This window comes from Saccopteryx bilineata, chromosome 3 (assembly GCF_036850765.1).
Source record: "Saccopteryx bilineata isolate mSacBil1 chromosome 3, mSacBil1_pri_phased_curated, whole genome shotgun sequence".
NCBI lineage: Eukaryota > Metazoa > Chordata > Mammalia > Chiroptera > Emballonuridae > Saccopteryx > Saccopteryx bilineata.
The window spans coordinates 268,730,904-268,756,905 of NC_089492.1; the positions used below are offsets into that span (position 1 = coordinate 268,730,904).

General features: G+C 52.3%; 2 protein-coding genes across 7 annotated transcripts in view; one reads left to right on the plus strand and one right to left on the minus strand.

Annotated features, from left to right (window-relative positions):
* The window catches only part of YARS1 (tyrosyl-tRNA synthetase 1), a 36,953-nt gene extending 35,879 nt beyond the window's left edge, over positions 1-1,074 (plus strand). For all 4 annotated transcript variants that reach the window (XM_066269757.1, XM_066269758.1, XM_066269760.1 and 1 more), the window contains one exon: positions 221-1,074. In XM_066269757.1, the coding sequence (XP_066125854.1) occupies positions 221-331 (111 nt within the window). In that variant the 3' untranslated portion in view covers positions 332-1,074. The remainder of the gene's footprint in view (positions 1-220) is intronic.
* A 280-nt stretch (positions 1,075-1,354) lies between these two features.
* The window catches only part of NHSL3 (NHS like 3), a 30,263-nt gene continuing 5,615 nt past the window's right edge, over positions 1,355-26,002 (minus strand). Inside the window, exons 2-8 of one of the 3 annotated variants that reach the window (XM_066269755.1) lie at positions 7,621-7,791; positions 7,482-7,537; positions 7,083-7,206; positions 6,422-6,535; positions 4,191-6,331; positions 3,767-4,103; positions 1,355-3,374 (exon numbers count right to left, since the gene is read on the minus strand). In XM_066269755.1, the coding sequence (XP_066125852.1) occupies positions 3,352-3,374; positions 3,767-4,103; positions 4,191-6,331; positions 6,422-6,535; positions 7,083-7,206; positions 7,482-7,537; positions 7,621-7,791 (2,966 nt within the window). In that variant the 3' untranslated portion in view covers positions 1,355-3,351. Of the gene's footprint in view, positions 3,375-3,766; positions 6,332-6,421; positions 6,536-7,082; positions 7,207-7,481; positions 7,538-7,620; positions 7,792-20,385; positions 20,593-26,002 lie in introns of those variants that run through there. The other 2 variants (XM_066269756.1, XM_066269754.1) reach the window with 2 other exon arrangements.

The following is a 26,002-nucleotide window of genomic DNA, read 5'->3' on the forward strand; positions in this document are numbered from 1 at the left end:
CCTTAGTATGTGCCTGTAGTAAGACAGCTTCAGTTTTGTCATTTTTGCCTCCAGCGATGTTTCGGGCTCACCTGAGTCAAAAGATGTGAACATGGAAGCTTTTGACAAACTGCTCTCAGAGAAGTTGAGTCAGTTTACACGCTGGTGATGTAAGAGAGCCTTCGTTTTCTTGCAGTCCCATCACCAGCACTATAATCACTTTTTTCTGTTTCTTGTCCAGGCTGACTTTAAAATTTCTGAGGAGTGCATTGCACAGTGGAAGCAAACCAACTTCATGACCAAGCTGGGGAACATCTCCTGTAAATCACTGAAAGGGGGGAACATTAGCTAGCTAACCTGGCGTCTTCCACCCTCCTCCTGCCATCCCGAATCATCGGCTGTCTCCTCCGCTCCATTGATCATCTGTTCACCCATCTCCCAGGACACTGAAGCAAGAAGTTTGGGACTTTATTAGGTGCAGAACTTGGTAAGAGGCAGCTGAGCCTCCCCAGATCCAGGATCACCCCGGCTGGGCTGGCTGTGGTGGGAAGCCGACCTCCCAGGTAGCAGCAAGGGCGGGGACGCCGCAGGGAGTCCAGCTCTACCTTCTTCCCTCGGCAGCTAACTTGAGAAACCTGGTTTTAATATAACAGAAAAAGTTTATGCCACAATCCTTGTAATTGGAAAAACACTGGTTCCTAGGTTTTCCTAGAATTATCCCAGCAGCTGTACCCCTGCCTGGGATCTGGTGTCTTGACTGGGTTAATTACAGCTTCTTCCCAACAGGAAATTGTGGGATTTGAAAAAGGAAAGGGAAGGGGAAAGAACCTAGTGGTCTGTCACGTGGTTGGAAGCATTCACCAGTGCCTGCCAGCACCAAGGCGGGACACTGGAGGCAGAGCCTGCCCCAGGGCTGGATTCTGCCAGGTTGGGACAATCCCTAAAACCAGCTGTGTTAACGTCAGAAGTGTGGTGGATGGTATGGCCTGGTTCTTTGGTTCTTTCTTCATAGAGGGTGGGGTACTTCTTAAGGCATATCAATCAGTATCACTAACAACCAGTGTCATGAATTCAAATAAAATGTCGGAAAAGGGGTGTCTGATGAGGCCTGTCTGTGAACTGGACCGTCTCAGGAGAGGAACACAAGTGTGTAGCAGCTGCTGAGCCCCTCACCCAGCCTGGGGCTGCTTGTATCTTGCACTTTTGACCCCGTAATGATGGCTTGAGGAGGAAGGCATTCAGGGTGGAGGATGGACACCTGACTTTTACTTTGGCCTTAGTAAGAAGAGGCCTGCTTGGGGTCCAATGCTGGCAGTAAGACTATTTTCCCAATCACTACCCTGCCCCTCCCCCATTAAGAAGCAGCAGCCACAGCCAAGTTTTAATCATTTAATTAACACCTTTGAAACACAGCTTTTTCATGTGTCTCATTCAGGCTTCAGGGCAGAAGGAATGGATTGTACAGACATATCAAAGACTCAAAAATTTAAAGAAATATATATATATATACTTCTCTCTAACATTTTTATGGAAATTAAAAATCAGAGGCTTTTGGTCTCTCCATTTGCACTAGATCAAGCTCATTTACCCCAGAGGACAAAGAAGGGCTGCTTCTAGATCCTCCCTTCTCCTTCGTACTCTGTCCCACCCAGTGGGGAAATAAATTCAGAGGATTCTAACTGAGTAAAAGGAGCTTGAGTAACATTGAGAGGGGAGGGAAGGGAAAGAGACACATAATAGAGGCTTTGGCCTGGTCCTGCTTCCCGGGACGTTGGATCGGGAGCTCTGAGCAGAGCAGTGCTTGCTGACCATCTTTTCCCGACTCATGAGCAGGCACAATACAAACCCAGCAGCAGCTCTTCACCACCCAAAGGGCAAGGGAAGAACACTGGTCTAGAGCTACAAGGAGGAAGTGAGGGGACCAGAGGAACCTGGGCTTGTTCCACATCCCGTGTTCCCAGCTCTTGTTCTGGGAGGAGGTCAGTCTCTCCTTGGAAGAGAAACAGCTAATGACAAGGTCTGTTGCCAGATTCAAGTCCGGGTCACGGGGGCCACAGGGGCCAGGGGGGAAGCCAGCTTACCCAATTAAGTGGTACAAGCTGAAAGGTCATTAAAATTCCTGGAGGGGAGATCAGTGGCTGACGTCTAGGGGACAACCACCCAGCCTGCTCCCTTGGAGCACTGAGTGCCCCGTCTCCACTCACTAGGGAAGAGTCTGGAATAGAACGCACCTTTGATTCCCAGCCTTGTCACTCAGCATCAGCTCCCCCCAGTGGAACCACCTGTGCTGAAAGGCAGCTGCACAGAGGACAGGCATTAAGCAGGCGAGGAAAGGTCAGAGAATGAAATCCATAGGGCTGGGCCCACTGCCCAAATAAGCTCTCCCCACCAGGCCCTCCTCTCCCCCCCACCCATCCCCCTCCTCTACTTTTGCGCAGCTGAAAAGGACACATCTTCGCCTGTGGGCTCCTGTCTCTGAAGTGCTGTGCCTGCCCACCCCAACCTGATTAGGTGACACAAGACAGATGCTTGGCATTGCCAAAGGTTTCCAAGATGATTCCCTAAACTGTCTAGCTCTCTGAGGCCAGAGCCTGTAGACCGCTCTGGTTCATTCTTTCCCCACCCATTTGGGCCCTGGCAGTCTCCCACTTGTTCCCTGCATGAAGCACCTGGCATAACTGGAAGGCAGGAGGGTGGTTGGTGGTAAGTTGAGGCACAGGAAGGCTAACCCTTGCTGTGCCTTTTGTGCTTTGGAATTCCACAGCCTTGCTTCTGCCTCCAGCCTGGGGGAATACAATGACTTGGCCACCTCCAAGAACTAAGAAAAGGAACAAACTGGATGGGAGGGAAGGAGGGAGGGATGGCCCCTGGTATGGGCTGGCTACCGGGGACTGATGCTGCCACCATGTAAACAGGCCCTTGGAAGGTGGCTTCATATGGGCCCTGGAGGATGGACATGCAGTCTCTTTTCAAAAGTGCTTTGATTCTGGACTACAGTATGTGCATGATTTCAACATGAGAAAAAATTATACTCAAGTGAGGTGTTCTGCTCCCAACTCTGACATCAGGGCCAGCAGGGGGCGCAGCCACCCACTCCCACCAGCTACCTCCTTCATGAGGCTAAGGCCAAGACTGAAGTGGCAGCTGCCAGAGGGGGCTCCATTCTGGAAAAGGCATGAGAGCTGGATGACTTGGAGGACAGGATCAACACCAGGCTTGCATAAATATTGAAGGCCGTGGAGGTTAAGGCTGCAGGCATCCTCTCTATTATAAAGTTAAGTGTCTGCCGTATCCTCTCATCCTTGGAGCTGCTCAGGTCCCTGAGATTGTATTCCTGGGATGGGTCAGCAGTGCCAGTGAGGTGCCTGGTGCTCAGACCAACTCCTTCTGTGGGTCTGTGGGGAAAAAGAAGGGACACTCAGCAAGGGGCCTCTCCAAGGCACATCCTCACCTCACCCCCCTCACTTTAATGATCACACCAGCAGCACTGCACTAGACACTACAAACATCTCAGACACTAACACAGACCATTGCCCACACTTGACAGTGAGGAGCCTGGGCTAGGAATCAGTAGATAAAATGGCAAAGCTGGAATTCAAACTCAATAGTTCTCACTCCAAAGCCCACACACTATGCTTCTTCACTGTAGCTCAAGGGTGACAGTTCACTTCTCCCAGGTATTCTGAAACCTGAAGTCTTTAAGATGCAAGAGCAATCCCTAATAGTGAGACTTCGATACCTTGTCCCATCACCAGCAAAGGGACCCACATACCACTGCCCACTGTACCTGTGCCAGGCGGACCCAGCTTCTGCTCCCCTGGGCCAACCAGCTGCACGACACCTCCATTCTCAGCTGGCTCCCCCTTAGTCCTGCCCTCAGCATGGAGGAGCCCGTTGGTTGGAGGAGCGGTGAGGGGCTCAGCACGAGGAAAGCTGGGGGAGGTGGGTGGGGGTACTCCTACAGAGGGCTTGCGGGCCACGGGTGGGGGAGCCTTAAGTGGCTTCTTTGAGGCCTGGGGTGGCCGCTGCTCTGAGATGCTCCGAAGCTCAGCTACCAGATTCCGCTGGAGGTCAGCCTGGTTCTCAGGGGACACAGGCCGCTCCAACTGCAGCTTCTTAGTGCCCTTGGAGAAGATGAAGCTGGCTGTAGAGGCAGGCGACTGGGGAGACCGTGGCTCTGCCTCAGGCGGCCCATTGGGCTGGGCACTCACAGGATCCTCACTGGCAGCCAGATTGGAGGCCTTGAGTCGGACTGCAGCATGGAGCCCTGGGGAGGAGGCGGGTGCTGGGCTGGCCCGCCCGGACAGGGCCCTTCGTAGTGGCTTCTGAGGGGCTGACGACCCCAATGCTGCGGTAGGAGCCACTGCGGGAGCACCCACAGAACGTAGCCGAACCATCTGCAGGAGTGAGGGTGTGACCAGAGGCGCACCGGCATCCTCCCTGGGAGCCCCATTGCCCTTGCTGCAGGTCACTGGTTCCTTCCGTGGGAGCTTGGCCAGATGCCCTGTGACAGAGCCAGCAGGTGGAGCTGGCGGAGCTGGAGGCTCTAGGGTACCATGGGGCTGGCTCTGAGAAGAGACAGTAGCTGAGGGTGAGGCAGCCAGGGAGCTGACAGGGGCTGGGGGGTCTGAAGGGCCTGCAGGGCCAGGGCCAGGGCCAGCCAAGAAAAAGGCCTCCTCTGGTGGGGGGAAGTCAGCCATGGACAGGTCCTGCTCCTCAGGTGCAGGAGGTGGGGGTGGTGGCCAATTGGGATCTTGGAGGGGCTCCTCAGCAGTTTCTGGGGCAGATGGAGCCTCCTCAACCACTTCTAACTTTTTAGTGGGTGGTGGGGGTGGATGATAAGATGGGGGTGGGGATGGTGGGGGCGACTGGTCTTTGGAAGCAATGGGAGACTCCTGTGAGGGGGTCAGGGATATCTGGGGGCTGGGAGGAGACTCAGGACTGGCATCAGTGGTAGAGATGGGCCCCAGGACCAGAGCAGGGGCAGCCAGAGCTGGGGCAGCTTGGTTTGGACTCTTGGGCTTGGAGGGAGGTGGGGAGAAGGGGGCAAGCACCTTGGGGTGAGGAGGTATAACAAACCTGTCACCAAGGGTGGTTGACATCTGTGGACCAGAACGGTCTGAGGGGGCTGGGTCAGAAAACGAGGAACACAGAGATATGAGGGAGGAGGAGACAGAGGGCCCAGGAGATCGGAGGGAAGTGACACGCTCTGGTTTAGGGGGTTGGACCTTGCCTGGGGAAGCAGGGGCCCCTGCTAGGCCCTTGGGAGGGAGGGTAGGGGTACCACTTTGGCTTGAGTATCCACTGGAGGGTGAGAGCGTCCGCTCTGGGGAACGTGGGGGGCGCCGGGAGCCACCTGGAGACAAGCCAGGCGCCCAGCTGCCTGCCGAGTTGGATGGACAGGGTGCTGCCCCTGTCCCTTCTGACCCACCAGTGGTAGGCGGTCGAGGCAGCTGTGCCTCCTGCTTCCGCTCTGGCTTGGGAGGCAACCCCAAGGGCCCATCAGGGGCTGCTGAGCCCCGCTGTCGGAGTGAGTAGGTCCGGCGGGGAGGTGGTGGGGGCCTCTTCAGCTTACGTAGGGACACACTCCGGCCAGACAACTGCCCACTGCTCCGAATACTGACAGTGTCCGAGGCCTCAGCAGTGCTGCCCCCACTGGGAGAGCCCCTCCCACTGCCGCCCTGGGGAGGGGGTGCCCCGCTATTGCTCCCTACAGAGCCCTCTGGCCGGCCCTCAGAGCCACCCTTAGAGGACAGGGTGGAGCCATCAGACACGATGGTCTCAGAGGACTGAGAGTGGCTCCAGGTGTCACTGGAGGAGGAAGGGTGGCGGCTGCGGGGCTGGGGGCTGGAGGCCGAGGAGAAGCGGCCCAGCGAGCGGACGGAGGCCGGACTGGCCGAGAGCAGACTGCAGCGGCTCAGAGTGCGCAGGCTGCAGCGGCCCAGGGCCACCACGTCCACTGTGGGTGGCAGTACAGCATGTGGGATCAGTTTCGACAAGTAGGTGGCCTGCGGTGAGATGGACATAGCTGGGCTGAGAGGCTCTGGAGGCCCCGCCCCACCTGTCAGTCCGGGCACTGCTAGGGACATGGGCCGGGCAATTGGTGGGGGCTGAGCCCCTGTGGACCGGCCAACAAAGGTGTCATCCCGATAGATGCGGTCGATGTGGCGCTGCAGCAGGGCCTCTGCCTTGGCTCCAGCCTCTGCCTCTGTCTCCAGCGCCTGCAGGGACACCCGGACCCCTGCTCCTGAGGCCAGACCCACTGGGCGGCCATCCACTGTGGGGATTCGTACAGCATCTCGCGGACCAGGAGGCTGAGGAGTACCTGGTGCCTCACGCTCATTCCGCAGGCCTGGAATGGACAGGGAGAACTTGGGACTCAGCAGAAGGATTAACCAGGGCTTCCCACCCGCCACTGCTGGCCCCCCCATCCAGGGCTCACCGAGTTCCTTCTGCACGTGCTGTGGCAGTCCCAGCACTGTGCTCCGCCGCTCCCGCCGCCGCCGCCCGGACTTCCCGGATTTGGGAAATGAGTCATGGGGTCGGAAGGTGGAGCCTGGGGAGTCAGTACAGGGGAGAGAAACCATTAGAGCAGGTCTCAGGACATTCTGCAGAGCAGTACTTTTGTAGAATAGTAGTAATAACTCCGAAAAAAAGATTCCCATAGTCAAGTAGGCATGGGCAAAGCTAGTCGCTTTTTTTCTGTGAGATTTCTGGAAGGCTTTACCATTTACTAGATCAATAAGGATCACTTCCACTTAGCGTGCTACACACTTGCCATTCATTCTAATAATATAAGTACTCCTGTCTTCATTTTTATAGATCAAACAGAAGCTCAGAGAGGTTAAGAGTTGGGCCGAAGTCACACAGCTAGTAAGTAGCAGTATCAGGCTCAAACCCAACTCTTATCTGTCCTGCTTTGCAGTTGATGTGCATCGTGACTCTCCATGAGCACACAAGGCACTGTTTCTTGAGTTCGCTGAATCACGGAGCCTTGAGAAACACTAGATTAGGAGGAAAGTGGGAAGCTACAGGTGCTGAGACCCAGATGGTGACCTCCATCCCTCGCCCCTGTCCAAGGATCCTGGCCAGTGAGCAGACACCTTTGCGCTGTATCATCTCCGTGCGAATGGAGAGGGCATCTTCTGCCGTGGAGCTCTCAGCTGTGTAGGATGTAGTCTGGCTGCAGAAGGAGATGCTGTCTTCATCTGGCCCTGTCCTGGAGGACTGTTGAGGGAAAAAGGAGATCAGGTCCTGGCCTCAGACCCAGGACCACTCCAGAGGCCTGGGTGGGTCTCCCCCTTGGAACTTCTGACTGAGACTACACCCAGCCATCACTTAGCACTGAGCAAACAGCAGCTGGACTAGCCCTCTGGGGTCAGCTAGTCTAGCCCTTCATGACACTAGAAGGAAATAGACACAGAAGGGTTCAGAGACATAATTGCCAGAGGTCAAGCAGGAAAGGAAAAGTAGAGTCAGACTGAACTGGGGGCAGGGCTCACCTGGAGGCTCTGGGTGTCTCCATGGTCCCAGCCACCCTTGCTCAGTTTCTGTTTTTCTGGAAGACACCAGAAAGGTGTGTTGGGCTAGGCCTCTCACCTTGGGAGCTGAGAAGAGCACTGGGAGGGAAAGGAAGTTTACCTTGGTGCTGTAGGGAACGGAGCCCCTCCTGGGCCTGTGTGTGCAGCTCTTCCAGGTGAGGCGGTCGCCCGCTGGGGAAGAAGACATTGTCCTGGTGCTCATCCACTACAGACCCCGGCCCCTGGCCAGGCCCTACACTTAGACGTTTGTCACTCTCAGCCTTGGCTGAGCCTAGAGGGGTGGAAAAAAGAAGAGATGTGAGGCCCAAAGGCATCTGGGCCCTCAGGACGCACAGACACCACAGTAAGGGTTCTCACAGTCCCCATACAGCACACGGCCCCTGCACATACATGCAATGCTCACGTCTGCCCATCTGTACACACAACCCACACTTCTAGGATATGTAATCAGTACACACACAGCCCCGTGTATATATATAAACTATACCAAAACGTACCTAAATCCGAGTATGAGCACCACACTCAGTATGAGCACTCCGGACATGCACATAACACCCACAGGCTTTAGTATGTATATAGACAAAGCACCCAAATATAAACACATCTGTGTACACATTGCACACAGGGGCCCCTGCAGAGCACAACCAGCCCCATGTATACACACAACACCCACAGTCTCCATTCACTACGTATACAAACAATACCCAAACATACACACAACTCTGTATCCACACAACACTCAGAGCCCCAGACAAGACACCAAGTATACATACAGCCCACAGTAAACACATTTCTCTGGTCTCCAGACCCCAAACTCCACTTTGCAGGAAAAAAAACAACACACTCTGTTTGCATACACATCATGGCCCAGGTCCAGGCAGAAGAGACCATGGGACACTGGAAAGAGATGAAGGCTGGAAGGGTCATAACCAGATTAACAAGAAGTCTTGGAGGAGAGGGAGAAACCAAGAATATGGCCTCTTGGGTCCCCTACTCACCCATGTGGCTGTCCTCCAGTGGGAGAATAAACAAGGTAGGGGAGAAGAGGGACCTACCCAGGATCCTACACCCCTAGAAAAGGAAGCTCCAGCTTCTCTTGGGAGAACAGTTCCCAGGTATCCCCCTCTCCTGGAGGCCCCTCCCCTGCAGAGGAGCCAGAGATCCATTACAAATGATCCTGTTACAGGCCCCGCCCACTGGGAAGTTTGTCATCTAATCCTGAGAATGGGGGGCTGTGTCAGCACTTTGCAGCCCTAACCCCCCTTTAAATAGAACCCGTATCACAAGCAAACGCACTGGGAGGGTCATGTGACCTTGGCAGCACCTTGTAGAGGAGCAGGAACAAAACAATCCCTTTAAAGGGCCACGCCCACAGGGGGGGATCAGGGCTTTTAATTCAGACACCTGCCCTCCCCAGCCCATCTTCAATAGCTAGCTCCTGCCCACGGAACCCACAGGAACCCCACCAGGTCAGAGGTAGGAGGTCTCAGTGATCCTTGCACCTAATCCCAATTCCGATTTTACAGATTGAAAAACAGGCTCAGAGAAAAGCTCTTGCCTAAGGTCACCCAGCAAATCCGAATCCAACCAAACTCCAGGACTAAATTCCAGGTTCCCAGAGGGGATTCCTGGATCACATTCTAACTGAGGCCCCTCTGGCCTCCAAAAAGGGCAATAAACTCTGGCCCCCACGTCTTACTCCAGGCCTGAGAGCCCAGTTCCAATGAAAAGTGGGCATAGGTCCCTTCTTCCAAAACTTCACCCCTGTCCTCTAAACCGAATTTTGCTGATCATGCTCCCCAACTTCCAGTTGTAATGCTTTCCCCTCTGTTCTGCTCCCCACATTCTTTCCTCCCAGTCACACTGACCCAGGAGGGAGTGCCCCTCCTCTTGGAACCAAGGTATTGGGATGTACCCAGTAAAGAGTAATTATTCCTGGAGGGAGGCAGTTGCCCCAAGGCTGCAGGCTTCAAGGTCAGAAACACCTGGATCCATCCTCCCAACTACAAGCAGAGCCCAGACAAAGGCAGTGGCAAAGCTGCTGGACAAAGGCACGGCAGGGGACAGGGGAGTATGGCCTCCTCAAAGACCCCCACCCCTCATCCATTACTCTTCTGTGGCCTTATCCCATTCTACATCAGGGTCTGGCAAATGGAGGTGCGGGGATCCCTCCTTTCTCCTCACCCAGCCACACCCACTCACCCTTCTTCTTAAAGAGACCGAGGAGCGCCGGGAGGTGGCGGCCCAGGAACACCACCATGACTGCAGGGACCACTCAGACACACCGTCCCTATCCGGACCTCCCCAGAACGCCAGGCGATGCGTTCACCACAACCCAGTACTAAGAGATGGGTCAGCCAAGCACGCCCAGCTGCAGAGCGCCAGATCCAGGCAGAGGAGGGGGAGGGGCCGCTCTCCAGGTCCTCCTCCCATCTTCGCCACTGGTCCCGCCCCTCTATCGACCCCGCCCCTCAAGTAGAATGCAAGGGCAGGGAACCCTCTTAGAAGGCCAGGCCTGTGAGTGAGTGTTTGGCTCTGGTGGACAATATGACTAGAATGGCTGCAGATACTCAATTCCAGAGGCAGACCACCAACCCTGTCCCCAAGTTCTTTTCTAAATAGACAGGAGCCAAAGCTGCGGCAGGGCTCCCAGCTGCCAGATGGTAGGTGGAGGAGCCACTAGACTAGTCTTGGCATGGTGCCTGCCCCAGGCCCTCCTGGTTGGTGGGGCTAATTCCCTGGGGAAGTAGTTCAGCGCAAGGAGCAGACAGGCAGATCAGAATTGCCTGTGGGGTTGGCACCTGAGGGGATAGCAAGGGTGTTGATAGAGACCCCTGAAAAGACGGGAACCAGCCGAGGACACAATACTAGAAAGCCAGGGAGATGCCCAGAGTGGAATCAAATGGGCTGGTGGTAACCCTCATGTGTATGTTCAGCCCCACATTTTCCAAAGGACTTCCTTCCCACTTTGGTAATGTGACATCAGCAGCCCAGAGAAGCACTGAAAACTCTCTAAGGTCACACAGCAGAGGCAGGCCTGCAGTGCAGACCTCCTGCTCCTCCAGCCCAAGATTCTTCCCATTGGCCTCACTCTGTGACTCAGTGACTCTGCTGGATCACCAGGCAGGGAGGAGAGAATTAGCTAAGAAACAGCTCCTAGGTGAGAGAAGTCAGGTCCAGGTTCAAATCCAGCCCCATTACACACCCAAGTCATGACCTCATATAAAAACAAAGATAATAACTCTTCTTTATAAGATACAGTGGTACCTTGAGATACGAATTTAATTCATTCTGTAACCGAGCTCGTAAGTCAGTCAACTCATATCAAACTGCCGATTCTGGACCCATGCGCCAACGCACCAACTGGCAGCAGCTTCCCGAATCATGACTCGTATCTCGGAATTTCGCTCTGATCTCGAACAAAAATACAAACTGAGTCACAGCTCGTATCTTAAAAAAAAGTCTGTTTGTATCTCAAGGTACCATATATATATATATATATATATATATATATATATATATATATATATATTGTCTACCAGAAAGTTCTGTCCGTTTCTATCACAAGTTTCGACACATAAGCACATATTTGGCGCATGTGTGCCTATTTTTATCACTTAATGTATACATACTGACGTAGCAAATTAACTAAAAGTTGATTCACATTAGTCTTATGTGTGAAGCGATAGTGTACCCATGGCTACTGATAAAGTTCATTTACGCCATTGTAATTTTTACGAATTTCAACAAGGAAGAAATGCTACAGAAGCATGTCTGTCGCATCCACCATATTCTCCGGACTTAGCACCCTCCGACTATCACTTGTTTTTGTCCTTACAAAATTTTTTGAAGGGCAAAAAATTCAAAAATGAAGAAGATATCAAACAAGCACTGGTTCAATTTTTCACATCAAAAGATAAAACATTTTTCAAAAATGGGATATACAAATTGCCCTCACGCTGGCAAGAAATCATTAATAATAATGGCAATTATATTATTTAATAAAGTTTATTGACGGTAAGAAAAATTTGTATTTTGTTTTATTCCAAAAACGGACAGAACTTTCCAGTAGACCTTATATATATTGGCGACAGAGAGAGGGACAGACAGGAAGGGAGATGAGAAGTATCAATTCTTTGTTGCAGCACCTTAGTTGTTCATTGATTGCTTTCTCATACCTGCCTTGAGCAGGGCGATCCAGCTGAGCCAGTAACCCCTTGCTCAAGCCAGCGGCCACGGGTCATGTCTATGATTCCACACTCAAGCCAGTAACCTCACACTCAAGCTGGTGACCTCATGCTCAAGCTAGATGAGCCCATGCTCAAGCCAGTGACCTCGGGGTTTTGAACCTGGGTCCTCTGCATCCCAGAACAATGTTCTATCCACTGTGCCACTGCCTGGTCAGGCTGTAAGATATTTTTAGGCTCTGGCCGGTTGGCTCAGTGGTAGAGCATTGGCCTGGCATGTGATGTCTAGGATTCGATTTCCAGTCAGGGCACACAGGAGAAGCAACCATCTGCTTCTCTACCCTTCCCCCTCTCCCTTCACTCTCTTTATCTCTTTCTTCCCCTCCCACAGCAATGGCTCAGTTGGAGCAAGTTAGCCCCAGGTGCTGAGGATGGCTCCACAGCCTAGGCTCAGATGCTAAAATAGCTTGGTTGCTGAGCAACGAAACAACAGCCCCACATGGGCAGAGCATTGCCTGGTAGAGGCTTGCCAGGTAGATCCTGGTTGGGATGCATGCAGGAGTCTGTCTCTCTGCCTCCCCACTTTTCACTTAAGAAAAAAAAAAGGTATTTTAAATTATTGATACTTTTAGAGACAGAGAAACATCAATTTGTTCTTCCATTATTCATTAATTCATTGGTTGATTCTTGTATGTGCCCTGACCGGGGAATGAACCCGCAACCTTGGCATATTGGGACAACACTCTAACCGACTGAGCTACCTGGCCAGAGCTAACAACATAATTTTAGATAGTGAAGACTGGGAACTGTGACAGGAGGGGGGGTGCCTTTAGGGGACATCAAGAAATCTCCAAAGAAAAACCATTGGAACTGAGACTTAAAGAATGAAAAGGAAAAAAAAAAGGAATGAGAAGGAGCCAGTCAACAAAAGTATAGTCCCTTCTAGAGAAGGTCATGGGCAAGTATTGATATCAAGACCCTGAGGCAGGAGCAACGGGGTTTCCCAGAACAGAGGCCAGTATGGTAGGAGGTGAGAGAATGGCAGGAGGGGAGAGGCCAGGAGCCGGATCTGGTAGGGCCCCATCGGCAGGCCGAGCATGAATTTTATTCAGAGCCCCAAGAGGTTGGTCAGTAAAAATGAAGGTCAAGCTGGATAATGACCATGTTAAAAGAGATCCCCCTAGCAACCAAAAGGAAAACCATGGAAGAGAAAGTCTGTTAACTATAAAGTGCCACCTGTCCCCACCCCAAACTTGCCTGAGACATCCCTTTCCACAGCACCGCTCTCTGGATTCCTAGGGACCTATGAATTCACAGTGGCTCGCATGCGCGCACGCAAAACCCCTCTGCAGCCCCTTCACCCTTTGCTGCCCCACCTTTCAGGGACCACTCAAGCAGATGTCTGCACTCTTGCTCTCTGGAAAACAAAATTCTGTAGAGCTAGATAGTCTATATCCACAAATCATTGAAATCTAAACAAGCCTAAGAAGTTGGCACTTTAATCCTCATTTTGCAGATAAGGCAATAGATACCAGAGAGGGCAAGCATTATAAAGCTAGTAAATGGCACAGTAGCTTTTGCACTCAGGACAACCTGAATCCAAAAGCCATGCTCTCTCTGTCCACTGTGTCAGCTACAAACTTATCTCCCTTCTTAACTTATCGTACTTCTCTCTTCCCTCTCTCTTAGGCCAGACCCATCCACCCCTCTTGTTAGTCCCACTCAACCAGAAAAGAGCAGTAGACCAACACTTGCAGAGTGATTTATTCATGCCAGGCACCATGCCAGGTGCTGGTGGAAGGCAGAGTCTCTGCCCTCATGGATCTTACAACAACTGCCCTTTGAGGGGAGTACTAGAAGACAGTCTCCAGTAATTGATCATGAACCTGTAAGGCTCAGAGAGCTACGTGACTGGCTCAGGCTCAAACTCAGGCTGGCTCCAAAACTGGAACCTTTAACCACGCAGGACACAGTCATCCTCAGCTTCCTCCTAACCAGGGAAACAAAGGGCAGAGCTCCTACTAAGAAAAGAATGAGAGCACATCAGTTTCTCAAGGTCCCAGACCCACAGCTGAGAGTCACGGCCATAGCTGCAAATTCCCCAGCCAGATCCAAGGCTCTCACTCTCAGATAAGGCCTGGTTGCCCCAGCAACACCCCTCCCTTCACCTACACACAGCTCGGCCAGAGCCTGAGGCCTCTCTGAGCCACCCCAGACACAGGTCTACACACCTGTGGCTTGCTAGGGCAAGGGCTCAGGAACCCGAATCTCAGGTGGAGGGCAGGTACCTCACACAAAGCCAGGCCCAGACAGTGGAAGACCCTTTGCCAAGCGCACACTTAAGAATCCCTGTTCCAGGTCCTTTTGCTCCAGGATCCCAGAGGTGCAGCCTAAGTCTCCCCTCCTCCTCTACCTGCTTGAAGAAGGTTTCTGGGATCTGAGAAGACACCTTGCTTCTCGCCATGCAAACACACAGGGGCACACCAGGATGCACACATGCAAATTCATGAGCTTATATCCAGTCCACCAGCAGAGGCAGGTGGGCACACACTTCCAAAATGTCCCACTGGGGCCAATCCCACCGGTGGTGCTAGTCCACAAGGCACACTTAAGCCACTCTTCATGCATAAGTTGGACTGTAGACTCACACAGGGCCTGTCAAGTAGCTGTGTGTACATGAAGGTATGTATATGTACCCACCACTCTGGGGCTTTCCTGAGCCTGGGGACAGGGAGGAAAGGGGGAGGAAGCCCCAGCTCCCAAGGCCACATGCACATTGTGCGCATGTGTACACACTGTCTTGGCAACATCCTCCATGGGGTGAGGCCTCAACCTGCCCCATTCCAGAGCAAGAGGCGGGGGTGGTGGCACGCCCACAGCCAGGCAGGCCTGACTCAGGGGAGAGGAATGAGGGGGGCGGGCACAGTGGCCCAGGTGGCCTCGCTGGGGAGCTGGAACCCTCCTGGCCTGACCTTGGCCCCCTCCCTCCACACACCCGCTGCTCCTCATTCTGACTGTGCCGATGGCCAGCCCAGGAGCCAGGATTCAAGGTGGTCAGAGGCTTTAAGTCTCAACCCCTTGCTGTGCCATGGGCAGTCAAGGCCCAAGGGGGTGGGGCCTTCCCTTGGGAACAGAACCCAAAGTATATGTATTATAGATTCTACTCTCTTAGCAGCAAGACAAAGAGAAATGACCATAAAAACTTTCAAGTGGAGGCACTCTTACAGTTTTCAAAACACTTTCTCTTCCAGAGTCTCGTGTAACAGCAAACAATAAACCTGAAAGGTACCTGTGATAATTTCCTTTTTATAAATGAGCAAGAGGTGGCACCAGGGAAAGTGATTTACTCAAGGTCATCCAACCAGGAAGTGGCCCAGCCCACATTCAAACCTGGGTCTCACTCCAAACACCTTAGCAATCCTAAATCTGAAGAATTTAAGGGGTCAGAGAACACAACCTGGGTCCGTGCCCAAAGACGGGGAGCTCTGCACCCTACCTCTGCAGAAGGGGAATCCCCTCCTTCCTGCCCTCAGTGGGAAGCCCCACCCCAGCAGGGGCAGAGCTGACAGGCCGGTTCTAAGGTAAATATTGGGGGGCAGGGAGTGCCCTAGACAGGGAAGGGAGGCATCCCACAGGTGCCTAGGGGAACGGCAGTAGTGTAGGGAGGAATTAGCTACAATAATATTAATAAATGTCATAATGAGTTTCCGGGTAAGTATCTGCTCCCAACAATGATATAATAATCTCTTTCAGCCAGGGAGCAATCCTGACTTTCCAAAGCCCTTTCCTTTGTTCCTTCAAGGCATGATTCTCCTCATACAAATGCTGGGGAGTCCTATATTCAGCCACTGTAAAGCCAGGAGAGAAAAAGGCTAAGAGTCAAGAAGTCTGGCTTCCAGGCCCTGGAAAAATGAATCAGTCTCTCCGGGCCTCAGTTTCCTCATCTATAAAGTGGGACTAACCCACCTCACATATTGCCTGGGAAAGTTAAAGCCATGTAACCAAGTGTAAATACAAAATACTGTCAGAGAGAGCCTCTGCTTCTCCCAATGTGGGGTAAAGGGCCCTCTCCGGCCCTTCTGCATCTCCACTTGCAACACAAAGATAATAAACTAGCAGTTATAAAGTGCCAATTAATTGAGATGTGCATGGTCTCACTAAATCTCCCTCATTATACAGAGGCACTCCCCAAGGGTCAGTGACTTGCCCAAGGTCACACAGCCAGAAATAGCAGAGTCAGGATCTGAGCCCTCTGATTAGCTGGAAAATTATGTTTTCATGATGCCCGAGACCTCCTCTGTCATCTACTTCACTTCCAGAGTTCTCTTCAAATCTGAAGTGGAGTTAAGGACCATTAAAATAAGGTCTGATAAGGGACACTTAACATAAGCTCCGTATCAGGCCCTCAGTGACTTAGCCCTATCTGGCAGCCCTGACGACCCCCATTTGGAAGGGAAGAGAATAATTCAGGCCCAGACCAGATATCCCCCTGCCCTGGGAGTTAGGGGTCCTAGGTTTGAAGTTTCACTGCCCTTCACTTGCAGCATGATCTGGAACCAGGCACCACCCTTTTCTCTCCCGGTTTCTTCATCTGTGAGGTGGGAGGGTTGGAGAAATGCTCTCTGAGGAGCCCGCACTATGTAGGACCTGCTCCTAGAAGGCAGGCAGTGGTTCCTCACTTTGAGTCAGGGCCTGGGGCAGCAGTGGGGTTCAGCTTATCTCAGATCCCTCAGAGATAGGAAGAGAGGGAAACCCAAGGCTCCCACACACAAGTTCAGACATACAGTTGGTCACAAGTCACCCCCCAGGAAAGGGGAGGAGACAGGGAGAAGCTGGACGGAGGAGGGCGGGTAGGAGGAGCATGCCTTCTCCCAGCTGTGGGACCTACTAAAGACCCCTGGTATTCACAGGGATGAAAAGAATTTCCGATGGTCTGACTCCAAAGACTTGGTCATTCCCTCAATCTCTTCATCTCCACAATGGGAATGACAAATCCTACCAAGAGGAGGGCCATGTGGAAACTAACAGGACAATGCATGGGACAAGGAGGGCAGTGGGAAAAGGGGATGCTCCCTGAAGTCCCAATCCCATTCCTCCACCAATCTCCCAAACTGTCCAGGACCAAGTACACAGCAGCCTGGGGAGGGGAGGGTCGGGTTGGTCAGTCCCATCAGGTTACAGTGTCTTTCCAGCAGTGAGGAGGCCTCTCCTCTCCACCCTCTCTCCCTCTTCTCTGGTCTGAGGGCCTTAGATCCATGGGAGCAACCCTTCCTGCAATCTCAGTCTTCCCTCCCACCTTACCACCTGCTCCCTCTGAGTCCTGGGGGCTTCCATATTTAGTCCTTAACCTGCCCCCCCAAGGTGTTTCCTCCACTTGTGCTCAGAGTCCAAATCCCCCATGGCCTCAGGCTTTCTTTGCCAAGAGGATCTGCAGGCCCCTCAATCATAAGAGGAAACCCATCTATCCCTAAACAGAGTAAGGGCATAGGCTTAGGATTCTGGTTTAGGACTCTGACAGGCTTGGGTTAGAATCCAGATTGAGCCACCTCCTTGCTAAGTAGCCTTGGGCAAGTGACTTCACTTCTCTGAGCTCCAGCTTCCTCATCTGTAAAATGGGAATAGTTTCTAGCCTAAAAGACTACTGGAGGACAAGTGAATTGATGTAAAAAGTTTAACATAGGGCCTCATTTTTTTTTTATTTATTCATTTTTAGAGAGGAGAGAGAGAGAAACAGAGAGAGAGAAGGGGGAGGAGCAGGAAGCATCAATTCCCATATGTGCCTTGACCAGGCAAGCCCAGGGTTTCGAACTGGCGACCTCAGCATTTCCAGGTCGACGCTTGATCCACTGCGCCACCACAAGTCAGACAAGGGCCTCATTTTTATCTCTCCATCTATCCCCCAGCCAAGCAGCCTCAAGCACATGGCCTCCACAGCCTTCTGTGGCCCCTACTCCCAACACGATTACTCCCAGGTCCTAGCACTTCTGTCACCTCCTCCACAGTGTCTCTGCAGCTGCCACTCCTCTCCACTCCCACAGCCCCCACCCCGTCCCTAACCCTCACCTCATCACCTCTCCCCTGGATTACTGCAACAGCCTCCTGACTGCTTTCCGAGCTTCCACTCTCACCACCCCACCCGCCAGCCTGCCCTGCCTTGCACCTGCCCGCACCCAGAGCCATCTTCCTAACACACCACTTTCACAGGCTCCTCCCTTACTCAAACACCTTCACTAGCTCCCTATGGCCTGTAGACTCCAGCCTTATCTGCCTGCCTTGCCTTCTTTCCCTCATCTTCTCCCAGACTAATCAAATGGATAAGCACTCAAGTACTCAAGTCCCAGTTCCATACCTGGGCCTGTAACAATGAGCCTTAGAATCCTCTGCACAAGTAAAACCAAAGGGGTTGAAGTTTGCATTCACAGTAGAACTCCTTCCAGACACAAGGAAAACGACTCAACTACATTTCTCTCCAACCTCCATACTCAGTCTCAACTACACACACCTTTGCTCCCAACCATATCCCTGAGGTGAAATATATCTCTCTTTAACCAACAATTCAGGACTAATTCCAACCCTGCAGTTACTTCAAAGACCAAATTAAGTTCATTTCCCCAGTTCTCTAAAACTGATCCCAACCCAAAAGCCTTTTGATATTATGGCAGAAAATATTCCCCAGGCCCCACACTTCTTATGTGTTGCCCTGACATTGTATTGGTTTTGCAGGAAGACCTTAAAGCTTCATTGACCCTTGAGCTACAGCAGGAAGAGCAACTGACCTCTACCTTCAGGGCCAGTGGGCAGGAGACTGTAAACACAGCTCTTAATCTCTCTCTCCCCACCACAAATGGTCACAAGTCTGGACCCACAGTTGGTTCTCAGGAAACCATCAGTTTAGAGTGGCCATGGGAGGGCAGATGAAGAGCCCAGGCCTACTCCCAGCCCTACACCCCCAATGAAATCCCAAGAGAGACAGGTGAACAGAGCCCGGATTTCAGAATTGCTGAGACTGGGAGTCTACTAGCAAGTCCTGGAGTCTCTCATCAACCCACCTTCTGAGGAAGCCTCAGAGTGCCTACCAGAACTTAACCCTTTTCCTACTATTGTTTTGAATATCAGGACTAATCTTCAAATCAGAGCAGGTAAATGACCTTGGATAAGTACACCTTCTCTAGACCTCAGTCTCTTTACCCATAAAATGGCCAGCCGCAGTGTAAGAGTCTCAGGAAGTCACCTAAGCTAAGCCCCCCTAATTTCAAATATAGACACCCCCATAGACGCCAGGTAGGTCCAGAGAAGTGAAAGCAATCTGCTCAAGGTCACCAGAGTCCATACCAGAGCCACACTGAGAACCCAGACCCCCAAATTCCCAGCCCAGGCTCTCTTCATGGCTCCCTGTGTGGAGGGATGAGATCATCAGGCTCAGTTCAGAACCTCTAGGAATGTGGGCCATCCTGGGAAGCAATGGGTGGATTCTCCCGCCACAGCAGAGGAGGCCCCCACCACCCTTCTCCAGGATTCTCTTGCCCAAAGACCAGCTCATACCTGCCTTTGTTAGAGACCCCTTATCTTCCTGGGAGAGTAGGGGGGGATGTGTGTGGGGGGGGTGAATCCACTATCCCACCCCTACCCAATCTCTGAATTCACCAGGTCAGGGAACTAGGCACCCTTAATAGCCCCTCCTCCAGCACCCTTTGGGACTCTAGGGGATACCCAACTGCCGCACCCACTGGGAGAAACCAGGACTCCCATATCCCAGCTCAGGGGTGGGAGACTTTCCCCATTCTTCCCTCCTCCCCCCACTTGGAGGCTGGAATGTGACCCGAGGAGGGATCCCGCAGCACACTGGGAAAGGCTGTGTTCCAGCTGGGTGGCTGCACTGAAAAGGGGGAGATGCGGCAGCGACCACAGGGACCGCGGGGTGGGGGGAAGGGGACACTGAAAGGCGCAGCGGCCACAGCGGGGGTGGGGAGAGAGCCCAGAGAACCAGTCCGACTCCCGATCACGACTCCTGATCACGCCAGATGGAGGTGGCCCTGAGCCTCCAGCCCCTAGTTTCCTGCTTCTCCTCTTCACCTTTGTCTCCCCTCCCTTCTGCAAACTTTCAGCCTGTTGGGGGCTAAAGCTTGGGAAACAAGTGTGTGTGTGTGTGTGTGTGTGTGTGCGCGCGCGCCTGCCTAGGGTCTGTCTTTAATCCTGAGTGTGAGTCTGGTTGGTTGTGCAGTTCTGGACCTGTGTGTACATCTGTGTGCCTAACACGTTGGGCAACTGTATCTACATGACTAATGTGTGTACGACTGTGTGTCTGAATCTGTGTGATGTAGTTCATGTGTCTGTGTAAACCGTGTATATAGATGTATGTGCCACTGTCTCAGGATCTATGCGTGCTACAGCGACAGTGTGGGTGTAAACGTGTATGTGATTTTGTGTCTGCACATCCATATATCTGAGTGGGTGTTGTGTGTGTGACTGTGTAAATTGTTAACATGTACATGTGCCTGCCCATGGGTATTCGTGTGTACATATGTCTGTGTGCATGTGAAGAGTAGGGTCTGTGCGGGGAATACCCGGCCCCCAAAACTCACACCCGCCAAGCCCCGGGAGGGGGCAGCAGCGGTGGCGGCCGCTGCGGCAGGAAGACCCTCCTCCCCGCCTGCCCCGCCCCCACTCCCGGCCCCTACCTGCCGGCTGCTTCGCCGACCTCCCGAACCGCCAGAAGCTGCGGGCCCGGGGACCGCTGGGGGCCTTCCTCTTGTGGTGTGAGTTACCCATGGCGGGCGCGAGAGCCGGCAAGGGAACCCAAGCACAGCCCAACCAGCCGCGCCGCCGGGCCCGCAGCCCCGGGAGGCAGGCAGAGAGACGCGCGGGTGGCCACCGCAGGCGCCCCCAGCCCCAGCTCCACCACGCCCCCTGGCCCTGCGGCCAATGGCTGGGCCAGAGGCGGGGCAGGCGGAGGGGTGGGGCCTGGCGCGCATCCCATAGGCTCCGCCCCCCAGGACCGGGGAGACCAGCTGAACCGCCCCTCCCAGAGCGCTCTGGGAAAGGCACGGCCAGTCCAGGTGAGGCAGGCGGGTAGCTTGCTCTCCCAGTCCAGGGGCCACCAATAGGAAGACTGCAGTGGAACTGAGATAACTAGGAACCGGGCTCCTGTCTGGAGCCCTCCAGCTACTATGGCCCACCAAACACCACATCGTGAGTGTCACGTGTCTGTGTGTGTATCTCCTGCCTGTGCCTGTGTGTAGAAATGTATCGATCTGACTGCATTTCTGTACTAATAGTGTTAAAAAAAATAATAGTAGTACCCTTTTATATAGTGTGTACTTATGTGCCAGGCACTGTGTAACTGCTTTCATGCATTCATTTCATCCACAAAACAGTTATGTAAGGTGGTACTTTTTATCATTCCCATTTTACTGATGGGGAAATTGAGGTTCCTTGAAGTCAACTGACTAATCCAAAGTCAAACAGCATTAAGCTAGGATTCAGACTCAGACCAACCAATGCCCACTGCTGTGTGCTACAATTCCTCCAGTTTATTTATGCCCCTGCATGACCTTAAAGAAGGGCATGTAATTGGACATTTGTAACTATGTGCTTGAATGTGGCTGTGTAGTACAATACTTATGTATAAATCTGTGACCCTAAACATATGGTTTCCTCTCTATGTAATCATCTGTGTGTGACTGTGTGCCTATATCCACATCATTCAGTCTGTTTTCAGATGTCCAGATGTGCGTTTTTTTGTATCTGCCTATGTAATTGTGACTGTCTCTATCAGGGTGGCTAGAAATCACTGGTTTTATGTATCTGAGTATGTAACAACCTGCCTGTGTGCATGTCAGTGTAAATATGTTTATAAATTGTTTAATTGCATGCGCTTTTAATGTATCGGTATGACTGTGCAATTATGTTTATTGAGTGTATACCCACACCTACATTTGTATGTGTTTGAGTTGAAGTAATGAAAACTACAGTAGATAGACATATGTGAAACCAACCACGTCTGTGTACACTGGTGGAGCTGTATGCCTCTCACGCATCTCCCCTTATACAAGTCTTTGTTTTTCAACCCCAGGCCAAGCTTCACCTCTTCTAAAATCCTGCCAGGCCGTCCCCACCTCTGTGTCCTCACAAGAACCCTTGTGCATGCCCAGGGACCTTCCCAGAGCCCCACAGTCTGGGAAATGACTCTCCTTTACCATCACTCTGCCCTGTCTCTCCAACTAGTGACAGCATGGTGTAGCAGAGAGAACGCTGGGCTGGGAGTCCAGAGCCTTCCATTCTCATCCCCATATGACTCAGCTCATCCTTTCTGCCACCTGGGCAAGCCCCTCCATTATACCATGCTGCCTCTTATGCCCAGTGGCTCCAGAACATCCTGTCCCTTATATGCAAAATGGGAGAGTCAAAGGTATTCTCCCCACTCCCCTCTCACGTGCATCTCTTGCTAAGAATCTGAGGCTGACAACAGTGCAATCTCTGAGGGGTTGTATTTCATTCATTCATCTATAAAATACACATTGAACATACAGTGTATACCAAGCTGTATGCACAAGGCTCTCTGCTTTGCAAGAAGAAGCAGCTCCTAGTGTCAAAGCTAGAAGAGACCTTAGGTCAGTGGTCAGCAAACTCATTAGTCAAGTGAGCCAAATATCAACAGTACAACAACTGAAATTTCTTTTGAGAGCCAAATTTTTTAAACTTAAACTATATAGGTAGGTACATTGTTATTAACTTAATTAGGGTACTCCTAAGCTGGCCTTTGCGCCCACACGTGGTATTTTGTGGAAGAGCCACACTCAAGGGGCCAAAGAGCCGCAAGTGGCTTGCAAGCTGCCGTTTGCCAACCACTGCCTTAGAGATCTGCTAGCCCAGTTCCCTTAACATATAGATAGATGCCCATAAGGGGAATGGGAGCCCATTAGGGGAAAGGTGGTGTGGGGAAGCAGAGAGAACATTCAAGGTTAAAGTCCAAATCCCTCAGCATGAATTGCATGAGGACAGATATGCAAAGAGCCTTGGTGTCTGCATAGCCAGTGCCTTGGTTTTCACAGAGGCTGTGCAGGAGCTGCCCCCACCTACCAGTTAACCTCATCTCCAACCACACCCCTCTTATTCTCAGAACTCCAGCTACACAAAACTGCTTGCCCCTCCCCAGTACACACCTCCATGCCTTCACATATGCTCCTTCTTCCACCTTTGCCTGGAATAGTCAGTCCTTGTTATCCTCAAGGCCCTGCTCTGCAGTCTACTGCTCCATAAAGTTTTCCTTGCACGCCCTCCTCCCCCAGCTCAGTTCTCCGTGCTCCTACGGGCAGGCCTTAGTGCTGCCTGCTGATATAGACCTGATGATCACAGCTCAGGACTCCTCAGCACTTGTCTCAACCAGAAAACAAGTTCTTCAAGGGCAGTGATAGTCTCCCTTCTCTTAGTAACTCCAAGCTCAGCCTCGTGTCTGGCACACAATAAGTGTGCCGTACGTTTTGAACAGAAACTGGTGGAGGTGGAGACAGTAGGGCTTCCGTACTGGAGGAGGTGGTGACAATGGCACTTATGCACTGGTAGAAGTGAAGATGCATGAGCAGGAGAGTCCAGGGTACTCTCCCAGCCTTACACCCTTTCACTACAAAGGTTGTGCTTGCTCCGGATCCTGCAGGAAGAGTACTGTCCATAGACAAGAGCATGGGAGAGCCTGGTGTGGGACTGGTGGGAAGGTGGCGTGGAAGGCAAATGCACCAGAACTCCTGGAACCACAATGCTTAGCCTGAGTGCCTGATGACCTTCTTGGAGAATGGTGGTGAAGGCCTTGCCTGGCTAAAGGCTTGGAGAGGGTGTCCTAAGCAGGTAAGAGACCCTACTTGGGAGCAGACCCCACTAGTAGCCACTGGGAATCATGCACTTTGCCAGAAGATTTGAGGTTTAACCCCTTTGCAAGCTGAGCTGTCTCCCCTCTATGCCAAGCACAGAGTCGGGCACCCTGTGAGTGGAGCTGACAGCCTTGGATGAACCAGCCCAAGGACAGTGGACACAAGAGTATCAAGTATGGCCCTGGCCGGTTGGCTCAGTGGTAGAGCGTCGGCCTGGCGTGCGGGGGACTCGGGTTCGAATCCCGGCCAGGGCACATAGGAGAAGCGCCCATTTGCTTCTCCACTCCCCCCCTCCTTCCTCTCTGTCTCTCTCTTCCCCTCCCTCATGTGGGAGTCTGTCTGACTGTCTCTCCCCGTTTCCAGCTTCAGAAAAATAAAAAAAAAAAAAAAAAAAAAGATTAAAAAAAAAAAAAAAGTATCAAGTATGGTGGAATGTAATAATTGGGGAGATGGACAAAGATTTCCTCCTCCTGCCAATAAATCTGTTTTTACCTGCTTCCTTCCCGGAGCAGCCAAGGGCTAGAGATGGCCGTGGGGTCTGCATATGGAAGGTAGAGGTATGTATACCTGCCCTCCCCACCCTCCACATTCACTGTGGCCCACATGGTAGACAATGCCTCCTCTCATTAGTTTTCGGCAGCATGTGACAAGCCAGGAGCAGCTGAGACAGCTTTCAGGATTTGGGGAGAGGGGGATTTCCAAGGAGCAAGTGGGTGAGGGGAGGCTCCCTCTCTGCCCGCTGCAGACAAGGGTGTAGATTTTTCTGACTACAGTATTTAACCACCCCAGTTCAGGAAATCTTGCTGGCAGCCCTGCTTCAGGGACAGGAGAGGAAGAGACTACTGGGGGGAGGGGCCCCCAGCCTGAGGGGATTTCCAGGAGAATGCTGGGATGTGTGCCACAGATGCAGATTCAGAGCCTCCACAAGGAGGGACAGGCAGCTGGAACCAGTCCGGAAGGTGTCGGAGGTAAGGGAGGGCATGGAGCCTTCTTGGTCTTACCTTCCTGCTCATCTCATCCCACCCTTGCTAGAGGCACCTCTCTGGGACAGGATTTTTCCATTTGAAGTCTGAACAGGTGTGGGCTCCTGTTCAGCCTCTAATGCTGGCTGGCTCTATGACCTTGAGCAAGTCACTTCCTCCTTTGGGCCTCAGCTACCTACCTGCATGTGCCATGCAGGCTCCCTGTGACATTTCAGGCCATCAATTCTGAGAGTCTAAGTTCCAAAGATGCGTATGCACTGGGAGCCCATATCAGATCACCCATGTATCACCCAAAGCCACTTAGCAGCAGGCCCAGTGCTAGGCTGAGGGAAATGACAGTCAACCCAGCTCCTCCCTCACGGTGTTCAGAACAGTGAGGTACGGTGATTTCTGCATCCCACAGGATCCAGACAGACAGCTGGTCCCAGTCCCCAGCAGATGCCTTGCCTGATTCCAGTGCTGCAAATCCCTCAACCCCAGCTTCTCCTCATCCTTCCATTTTAGTTCACATGTCACCTCCTCGGGGAAGCCATCCCTGATTTCTCCCTGGAATCACTGTGCTCTCTTTTGTCACATTTTTTGACCCTTAATTGACTCCTCGACCCTTTTTCCTGCCCCCTCTCAAATTGTTCAACCCTTTTTCCTGCCCCCCCTCAAATTGTGAGGTTCATGTGGACTAGGACCTTGTCTCTCCTTCATCCCCAAGACAGTGTCTGGCACACAGTAGCTACTTATACCTAATGTTAAATACTTAATAAGTATTTGTGAAGTACACTAGTGAGGCTCCCTCTTCCATCTAGACCCAAGGTAGATAATGCCCATCCCTTTAGAGGGGCCTGGAAGAGATGAACCCAGACCTTCCTATGAAGTCACTCCTCCATTGGATGATACACAGGCCTCTTCCTCAACAGGGAGACATGACACTATTACACTGCACTCTCCTCATCCACCTTCCTGTGACATCCAGGCCACTGGGTCCCCATGGCTTATCCATGACCAAAGGTAGGCGCTCCTTTCCCACCTCCATGCCGCCAGCCCCTACCAGCTTGCTCCTTAAGGCAGCCCATCTCAAACCCACAGAATTCTAGAACTAGAAAGCATCTCAGAGGCCATAAAACTCTTATCTTTGTTTTAGACAGGGCATGACTGGCCCAGAGTAGGGCAGGACTTGCCCCAGGTCATACAGCAAGCAGAACAGAAGCCATCTCAGGAGTCTCTCCACAACTGCATGCCAAGGACCGCTCTCCCTGCATGAGTGGCCAGGGCTCCTTAGGTTAAATCTGCTGGGCCTGGCAGGATGGCTCCTGAATTCTCATTATTCTCACTCCCACCCACCCGCTACTGCTCATTCCCCAAGAGAAACCTTTGGGAGGGCTACAAACTCCTTCCCCCAAAGCAGGTCCTGCCTAGGACACTACAACAGTTACTCCTCTCCAGAGTCAGAAACA